Below are 9,680 nucleotides of genomic sequence, written 5' to 3' on the forward strand. Positions count from 1 at the left end.
ACCAAAAATATCCTTTAAAACTGGAGATACAACAAAAATGCATAAATGTTAAGAAAAAATAAGATATGAATGAACAACACAAATAAAATAAGTGACATTCATTTGTTATTGGCTATGGTAAGTTATTGGTTATGTTCACATTCTTATTTGATTACATCCACTTGTCTAAGATGACAACAGAGACTTTCGACCCAAAACCAGCTGTTGACTTGTGGATGCAAGCAGCTAATCGCAGACTCAACCAGGGAGAAAGTAGTAGGCCTACATCATCAGCTACCATGTCTGACAGAGAGGAAGACAGTGAGAAGAACAGTCAGGAGGGTAGTGATGACAGCTTGTAGGATTACTGGTCGTGCTAATGTTGTCTTGTGTTTACCTCTGCATGTGTGTTCTGTGTTTTGCACGTGTGTTCAGTGCCGTGTGTCTGGCAAATAAAGACCCCCTCAAAAGTTACGGTTTATTTAATTTGAAGGATGAGCACCAAGCAACATCTCCAGGTGCTCCTTTGAGAACCAGGGCAAATAAGTGATGTGCACCCTTGTCTATGAGATAGACTTCTATCTTCTTCTACCGATAGAGCACACTGTTGAGATGTAAAATCTGCCTGTTTTCCACCCTTTGACCAACAGGGGGGTTTGTGTTCAAATGAAGCCCATGATGAAGCCTCATGAGATAAACCCTTTAGCGAGAACCAATTCAAGGCTCAAGGTTCTTTAGTTATGTCGATGAAAATGTTAGGTCACAGGCTTCTCCAACCGTGCAACACAATAATACAGATAAACAGAAAAATATAGTGCAAGTAAATATTAAAAAGTAAATACTAAAATAAAAATAGTTTAAATTGGTTGGTAAGCTACATAAGGCTTCATCTTGCCGTCACCATTATGGATGAGGAAGCACATAAGATTCTGTGCAACCATGTCGTTGAGGATATTTTTCTTTCACAATTGATCAGGGGAGAGCGCGAACGCAGTCCCCCACTACCACAAATAATGCAGTTGAGATTTCTACATTTGAGAAATTCATCTGGGTCAGCTTGGCCGGAGTGCAATGGCCGAGCCTCACCAAAGGAGAACCACCTTTGTGATCATGGTATCTCCCCTGCCAGGTAAGTATGAAATGTACACGACTGACACAGGCTAGTGATACACAGGAATACCATGCTAACTGGTGGTGCAAAAAATGAAATGTCCAAATTCAAGAAATATAAAGAATGAATACAATACATGACTTTAATATAGAAAACACACTTGTGTACTAAGTCTGAACATTATTATTTGCTTTTTCAGTGAGAGAAAGTCGACAATATCCCATCATGCAATGCGGTATCCGGAAAAACGAATCCAAAATTAAGTTTCATGTATTTTACTCCAAAAAGAACATTTTAAAAATGGAGGTCGTCAATAAATCACACGCTTTTAATCAAACGTGTGTAATGCACAATTGAAATTCACGGGGAAATATTGTTTTATTTAGACTTTACAGTTTATTTTATTATTATTTATTTCCGGTTTCTTCCCGGTACCAGTCGAGAGAATAAAGCAGCGAAGAGTTCTTGTTAAACCCATTTTCGTTCTCAGAAAAATAGCTGGCAAAGTACCAGAAACATTTACAAATACATCAAATACCTTACCTCCAAACACCTGGTGCTGATTTTAACAATATGCCACACAACCAAAACGCAACATACAAGCCGAAATGTATCATTTTAATAAATTGTACGTGGAATTAAACATCAAACATTGCCTCTTCGTTAAAAGGTGACTGAGTGAAGCACTCATCTTTCTTCTATAGGCGATCTTGTTAGATGGGAAGTACACGTGGTGCTGCCTTGACCAATCAGGTGAGTGTGGGGAACCGTTGGTGTTTGAATGTCTCCTGAAAACAGCGGCAGATGACAGCAGCTTGTTGCGCTCGCAAAAAATACTAGTTACTTTCTCTTTCTTTCTTCAGTGAGCTCGCGTCTTCACTCCGCTTCAGTTTTGTCTGCTATCATCAACTGAACATGTCGAAAAAACAAATTTACTATTCTGACAAGTACACCGATGAGGAGTTCGAGTACAGGTATGGTTAAAGATGTGTGGTTTGTCGTTAGCTAACGTTGTTTTCAAACGTCCGTTAACTAAAACTGAATACGTCGTTAGGTCAGCTTACTTAGCACGGCTCAATTAAACGTTAACGTGTGCTGACAACTTCATTTTGTATTGGGTTATAACGTTTAAGTCAGTATGGTAATTAACTAATACAACTCAAACACGCCTGCTAACTGCTTGTAAACGTCAACGTAAAGTTATTTTGAAAATGTTTATGAGATGACGTCATTGATGCTGCAATGTAAAAAAAGAAAATACCACATTTAACATGACTAGTTTTGAGGCCTCTAACAACAACGTTATCTAATATAGATTCAAAGGTTTGATTGTTATATATACAGTAGCTACAGTGTAGTTATGGCAATGCAATTTTGAAGTCCCAGGCTTCTCCAGCAATAAAACAACAAGAAATAGTGCAAGAAGAATGTTGCAAATGACCAATGTGCAGGTAAATGCGTAAGAAGTAAACTGGTAAATGCATAAGAAGTAAGCTATATTCATGTACAATTGAATAACATGAGATAAAAACTAGGGGTGCACCGAATGGGAAATTCTTGGCCGAAACCGATACCGAAAATAGGAAACAGTTGGCCGAAAACCGAATGCCGAAAGGCCGAAAATGATTAATAGAAATATATATATATAATGTATACATTTTTTACCAATGTTGTTCAGCTACCTGATTATGGAAAAATACATGATTATGGCAAAACTTAACTTAAATAGTAATCACTATTATGGGTCCATAAAACATTTATTCAGCACTTTTGAATGCATACAGTACATTAATTCCAAGTCAAGTGCATTTTCTCTGTAGGATAACTACAACAAAGTGCATTCAGAACAAAGCCAAGGTGCATAAGTGCATAAACATCGAGGCCAGTAGGCCTGCAACAAAATAGTGTAAATAAAGACTGTAACAGCCAGGTCTTCAACAACAACAAATGCACCTATAAGTGCATGCATACAAATGTGCAAACTGGATAAATCCACATGAATGTAACTATTTACAAATGAAATTACAATTCAATTTCAAGAATCTTTAAATAAGGCTGTCTGTCCTCATAAGCAAAGTAGTAAACATTGTATAAAGATACATAAAGTGAAAACTGGATACAAATTCCACAACCAATTACAAATTAAATTACAATTTCAAGAATCTGCAAATAAGGTGGTCTGTCCTCATGAGCAATGTAAACAACATTGTATCATTTAGATACCGAAAGTACAATATATTGAACACTGTGCTGCTGTCATTTCCCCCTAATGATAACCTGAGATGGTGAATTATAACTCACAATGAAAATTGTTCAGGAAAGTGGGTATAGAGTAGACATGTAGAACTAGATAAGCTTATGATAAGCCAGCCTCGTCTACTTATTAAGGAAAAGTGGGAGGTTCTTTTTAATGAACATTAGCTTCTCTGCTTTATCAGCCATAAGTCTGCTCCTCTTCTCATCAAGCACATGAGAGGCAGCGCTGAACAGTCTCTCGCTGTCAGTGCTTGTGATTTGATCTTACTCCGCATATTTGTCCGGGTGTTTTGATTTCACGTGGTGGAGTAATCCCGAAGTGGTGAAAGTCTTTGCAGTTACACCCCTTCGAGAAATGTCGGCTGAACACGTTTTACAAATCGCAATCCGCGCCTCTTTCTCTGATATTTTTAAATATCTCCAAGCGGCAGACATGTTGGCTGTGAGCCAGCCGCGAGCATGGTCGCGCGCCGTGCTTTTCGCCGCGTTTTGATTACGTCATCACAACGACACGTTAGCTTACCAACGTAACCCTGTTCCCTGACATTCGGTGATATTTTTTCGGTGCTAAAACCCTTTCGGCCGAAAGCCGAAAGAGCCTTTTTAACCATTTTCGGCCGATAATTTTCGGCGGCCGAATATTCGGTGCATCCCTAATAAAAACAGAATGAAATACTGTTCAAGGATAAAATACTGCTTGTTTTTAGTAATAAATAAACATGTGAAATGCAAACAGATGAATGCTTGACAGTTATTAAGGCACTTAAGAGCTCAGGAGTTCAACAGTAGGGCCTGTGGGATAAACTGTCCCTGATACTGGTGGTCTTTGTATTGAAGATACTGGACATTGTCTTCCTCAAGGTTTAGTTCACTTAATGTGTTTTCTGAGCCATAGTGGGTAATTCCTGACTGTTCCTTTATCTTTCCACAGACATGTGGTGCTTCCAAAGCAGCTGTCTAAACTGGTGCCCACCTCCCACCTGATGACAGAAGAGGAGTGGAGGGGACTGGGGGTGCAGCAGAGCCAGGGCTGGATTCACTACATGATCCACAAGCCAGGTAAGGGAAGGGACGGGGGATTTGGGAACAACGTTTTTTATTTCTACAGGTTTTGTCTTAAAACAGTGCTCACAAGCCCACATGCACATTGACAAGGCTATTGCTTATTGTAATCATCCAATATATATATTTTTTTATTGTTATTGATTAATGCATCAGTGTTTCTTAGGGTCAATAACACTAAATTCACAACTTAAAAGGAAAGCGTTTAGTTTATTTAATAAAAGAGCACATGTTCAATGTGAAAAGTGACAGTAGATATAGATTAGTTGCAATTTGGTGCTATATATTATATGTATATATACAGCGCCCCTCCAAGACAATGGTAGGGGAAACACTGGGTTTAATTGTCATGACAATTGACTAAGTGCAATTAGGAAAGATAATAAAGTCAAGTTATATTATAAATATTAGTAGTAAGTAGAATTAAACAAATATATATTGAAAACAAGTTAGTAATGCAACCGAGCTTTAACAATGCAAGGCATAAAGTTGTTAGTTAGTTGTTGGAACTGATTGAATACAAGAGATCAGAGACAAAATCCTCATTCCGTCCATTGTAATGTTCAGCTAAAGCAAATGCATTGTTTTATGGTACTTTCGGCAGTCTGAATACGTTTTATCAAAATGGATATTAACAATTTAACAGTATTATTAGATATATATTTTACCCTAACCCTTTGTCTTAGTTTCACTGCAGCTCCGCAATGAAAGAGTGCAGGGAAGTGCATAGATTGGATTTTGTATTTAAGACTGTATGTTTAGAAAGTACCTCCTTGTTTTGTGCAATTTGAAAAGCTGATGCCTTATTTTAACTCAGCTTAAGAGGGCATGTATAATAAGGACTACGTTTTCCACAATCCGTTACACTGCCACATGAGATCTCTTCATGACCATGTGGTGTAGAGGAAGGATTACAATAAACAGGAACTATCGTTACACATTTTTTACATCGGCATGTGAGTGCTGCATTAAGAAGAGAACTATCTCTGTGTACTGTACAGTATCTCATGCTGACAGATTCTCCTTCTTTGCTTTGTTCTCCAGAGCCACACATACTGCTTTTCAGAAGGCCTCTCCCAAAGGATTAAAATGGGAACCACCTCTAAATGCCTGCTATCATCTTTGCTGATTTGTATTGTATTTGAACCATACATCTCCTACAAACACATCTACATATGTTCTAATGTATAGTGTAGAAACCCTTAGTTGTGTTGTGTGTTTTTGTCCTTTCCAACTTCCTCAATTTTTAGAGGTAACGAGAGGCAACCTGATTCCACTGAGGGATAACCTTATAAACAATATGAGGTTGGGGTTTGCCTGTCAATTGTATATTTTAATACATTTAAAAAAATGTTTTCTGATGTCATTTTGTTATGTGACGATTATTTACTGAGTATCCTACAGGCATAGGATTTCATTTTTCTCAAGCCCACTTTTTATCATAAAAGCTTTGTTTTTCCTGTTCTTTAAACTTATATTTGTTATGTACATAATATTATTTCTAGATATTCCAAATGTTGAAAGTGAGTCATGGTTGACTCAACACATTCTTTGTTGCTGAAAGAACAAAATTAAATGTACTTCTTCACATATGTTTGCTCATTTTTCTGCCAGATCACGTTGTTATGTTTCTTTCATTCTGAAGACGTTCAGTCAGAAACATAGACAACCAGTGGAGTAACAAACTCTGAGTGTCTGACGCCCAGGGAGAAGGCAGGGGCCCGGGCCTTGTGAACCGTCACTTTCTCTGGATTATAAGTTCCTGGTCCGGGTTTCTTGGTGGCATCTTTAGGTAAGCTGTGGCGTCCCAGCATGGAGTAGGCCGGCTGTCTGGGCAGATACACACTGGGGTCCGTGCTGTTGTATCTGCACGGCCCCGGGGTCTGGGCTAGATCCACTGACGGCCCTCCTGCGCTGTAACTACCTGACATCGTGTAGCTTGCGCTCGCCTGCTTGTTTGGGACCTGAGGGCCCATGAGAGGAGGGAGACAGTACTTGTTGGGAGCCGGTACTGGGTCCACGCTCCGGTAGTGCGTACGGGAGCCCATAGTGTAGGAGGGGGGTCTGCGCTGCAGGTTGCATGGGGGGGTTTTCTCAGGGCTGTATGCTCCTGGACCAGGTGTCTGGAAAAGCTCCTCTAGTGAACAGAAAAACGGTTTGTTAATACAAACATATGGTGGAGTGTGTTTAATTCGAGGGCTTCAGATTTACAGTTAGAACAGCTGACTCTGGATCTGTAGAGCAGTGTCCAAAACAAATGCCTTGTTCAAGGGTTCATCCTTTCAAAATGATGGAGCAGTTAGTTTGGTCTGCATCATTATACAACCCATGAATCAAAGACCATTATATTCTTTGAGAGAATACCTAAATATTGATATTGGTATACACTTACATTTTTGATAAACAAAAGTCAGTAATGTGGATGTTAAGGTAAATTATAAAATGACTAGAACAGTGGTAAAAATAACATATTTGTACTATATTGCAGTAAAAAATAACACTTGCCATGTTTCAAGAAATCTACGACATATTTCCTCAAATCAAAATATCAATATATTTCATAGCCCTAAAATGAGTTTGAAACAATGTGAATTCAGAATAAAAGTAATTTTACGTTGATATAAAGAGATACACTTACTCTGTGCCTTGGATCGGCCCAGCATGGAGTAAGCAGGCGTGCCGTCCCTCCCAAAGCGGGTGATTTTTGCATCAACGCGGTACTGCGGCCCTGGACTTGAGTCGACACAATACACTGTAAAATAAAACAAAAAACATTTATCATTGAATATATTATAAACTCTGTCAGCCTTGTTGTATCATGCATTGGTCTAAGAACGGATCCCATAACCGTTATGTGATGAATAACTATAGCATTGTGAGGTTTTGTCGCCCCCTACTGGCTCTCATTATACATTACAACAATTAGGATGTTTACTTTGACTTGGCTACAGTTATGTATTTGAGTCATAACTTCAAAAAGATAACATCCATTAGCTAAGTCCCCTCATACAAATGTCTGTTTCTAAAATTCTAATGTTTCTGAGCTTTTGACAAGATCTATAGCTTTGGCCTCAATGTGTTCTTACTGACACTAAAAGCATTTATTCACACATATTGAACGTTTTCTCTGCAGCTATGTAACATGATAATTTAAAAGTCAGAGAAAGACATTTTAAAAGCTCACTGGTGTCACTCATCCTGCCATGGAAGGAGTAGGCGGGGCTTGTGGACTTGGTGAAGTCATGGCCCATTAACCCAATGGTGGGAGGGAGCCCGTATCGCCCGGGGCCCGGCCCTACAGAGACATGGGGACACGTCAGCGAACCTCCTACACACACTATAACAATGTTGTTCATTAATGTCATCATTGTGTAGTCGAGAAGATTCAAGCGGAAAAACGTTTTGCCTAAAACTAGCTGGGCATCGGCCGCTTTTTGTGCCGTATAAAAGTAGTATATTTCAGCCGTACACTTTAAAATAAAAAAGTCGCATATTTATGGAATTTGATCAAACATGTAAACATTAGATAAACTTCAGTTAAGAAGTCCTAATGACCTGCATCATCATTCTGCTTAGAGTCATTCTCTTATCGTTGTAGGTTTGTCAGATAAACAGTCAGTGAACAGGATGCAGGCAGCATAGAGAGAGACACATCCCTGAGCTAAGTGTTACATCGGTAAACAACAAGTTTAGTGACATGTGCACAAGCAGGGAAAGTGGAACAAAAATTCCTAGAAAGAGCGAGTCCAGGCAGGTCTGCAGACTGAGAAGGCTCAACTCAATGTCCCCCCTTCACATCATGAAGTAGCAAATGAGTAACTGGAATATAGATATGTTATGTCATCTTGCTGCTTTTACTGGGTATTGTTTCTCCCTTTATCTCTTCGTAGAAGTGACAGACACATACCAAATGATATTAAACATAGCTACTTATATATGCCTACAGTTCTACACACATGTTTTTACATCATCAGTAACTTCTATTAATGAACTTACCTTTTTCTCTTCCTGCTATTAGTGGGTATTTCTTCTCCATGTCTCTCTCTGTAGTTCCCTCAATGGATGCACTGCCACCAAAACATTCAGACAGAATGTCCGTCACGAAGCTGGCTTAAAAAGTCCTTTTTCTTTGCACCTTGCCACGGATAATCTGATCTGAAGCTAGCTGCATATTAGATAATGATATTATTAGAGGAGCACCTCCATGTCAACCTTCACATATCTAAGTATTGTCCCTCCAGGAGTGGGGCCTCTCTGACGGTGAAACCCAGAACCCTGGATCCCCCACAATCAATCCCTATTTTCCTCTGAAACAAAGAGGAAACCTGAGCTCTTTAATAAATATCAGTGTCAACAGCAGAGCGGACTCTCCACTGGAAAGGGTTTGATCTATCTGTCCTCCCTTTGTCCACCTGGGGTGAATAGCCCTTCCTCCACAGAGGGTGATGTATAGGTGCACTCAGCTGGTGCTCAGGAACAATGTCATCACTCCGATTCACCCTCATGTAACGCTAGCTCTCCCTGCACTCCATGAAACCAAGATCCCCCTCTCCCTCCTCTCCCTTTTCACTCTTTCTGCTCATCGCACTGTGGAGAGGCGCAATATCACTCTTCAGCCATGCATGCAGTTGCCACGGAGACTACTGCAGACATTTGGACCCCTGCACGGCTGGTGTTTGGTCACCGCAGGAACAAGGTTTTTACTTTTAGACTGGAGGGGGTGAATCCTACTGCATCGTCTCAGGACTGTGTCTTTATTAGCAGCAGCATAAGAGATTCTCCCCTCGGGTCTAGGCCCATACAGTCACACACATTTCCACACTATATCCACTTAAACACAACAAACAAACACATTTCATAAAACTACCAATCAAATATGGAAGTAGAAGAACAAGTCGTCTTGCACCATCAAAAGCCAAATATGATCAAATTATTCCTCAAGAATATATAAAATACTTCTACAAATAAATAGTAATTCATGACAAATACAAGTAACTGTCTGAAAAGACTTTAAATTAAATATGTATGTATCCTGCATCAGCTTGGGTATAGTCTTCAAACTTCTGCATTACATTTGACCTTAAAGGGGTTCTAGGTTCATTTGTGTATTTTGTGCTTCACTTATGGCTGAATGTACGGGGTCGGGGTGTATTTGTAATCTTTCCTGGTTTGAAAATGCATACTGTGTTTTTCTCCCTCAAACACACATAAGATGCAAGAAAAAGTTTGTGAACCCTTTGGAATTACCTGGATTTCTGCATAAGCTGGTCAT

The 9,680-nt window shown here is 39.4% G+C and overlaps 2 protein-coding genes across 2 annotated transcripts; one reads left to right on the top strand and one right to left on the bottom strand.

The window, feature by feature from the left end:
- Positions 1-1,808: 1,808 nt before the first annotated feature.
- On the top strand, positions 1,809-5,996 carry cks2 (CDC28 protein kinase regulatory subunit 2). The gene is made up of 3 exons (XM_010775370.1): positions 1,809-2,064; positions 4,278-4,405; positions 5,453-5,996. Exons 1-3 carry the CDS (start codon positions 2,006-2,008, stop codon positions 5,494-5,496), a joined length of 231 nt encoding a protein of 76 aa, XP_010773672.1. The 5' UTR covers positions 1,809-2,005; the 3' UTR covers positions 5,497-5,996.
- LOC104949085 (outer dense fiber protein 3-like protein 2) lies at positions 5,547-8,966 on the bottom strand. Its single transcript, XM_010775369.1, has 4 exons — positions 8,405-8,966; positions 7,593-7,703; positions 7,047-7,160; positions 5,547-6,545 (listed from the first exon to the last, which is right to left on the bottom strand). Exons 1-4 carry the CDS (start codon positions 8,442-8,444, stop codon positions 6,058-6,060), a joined length of 753 nt encoding a protein of 250 aa, XP_010773671.1. The 5' UTR covers positions 8,445-8,966; the 3' UTR covers positions 5,547-6,057.
- Between the last annotated feature and the right edge of the window lie 714 nt (positions 8,967-9,680).

The sequence above is a fragment of the Notothenia coriiceps genome, unplaced genomic scaffold (genome assembly GCF_000735185.1).
Source record: "Notothenia coriiceps isolate Sejong01 unplaced genomic scaffold, NC01 NC01_scaffold00015680, whole genome shotgun sequence".
In the NCBI taxonomy this organism is placed as follows: Eukaryota; Metazoa; Chordata; class Actinopteri; order Perciformes; family Nototheniidae; genus Notothenia; species Notothenia coriiceps.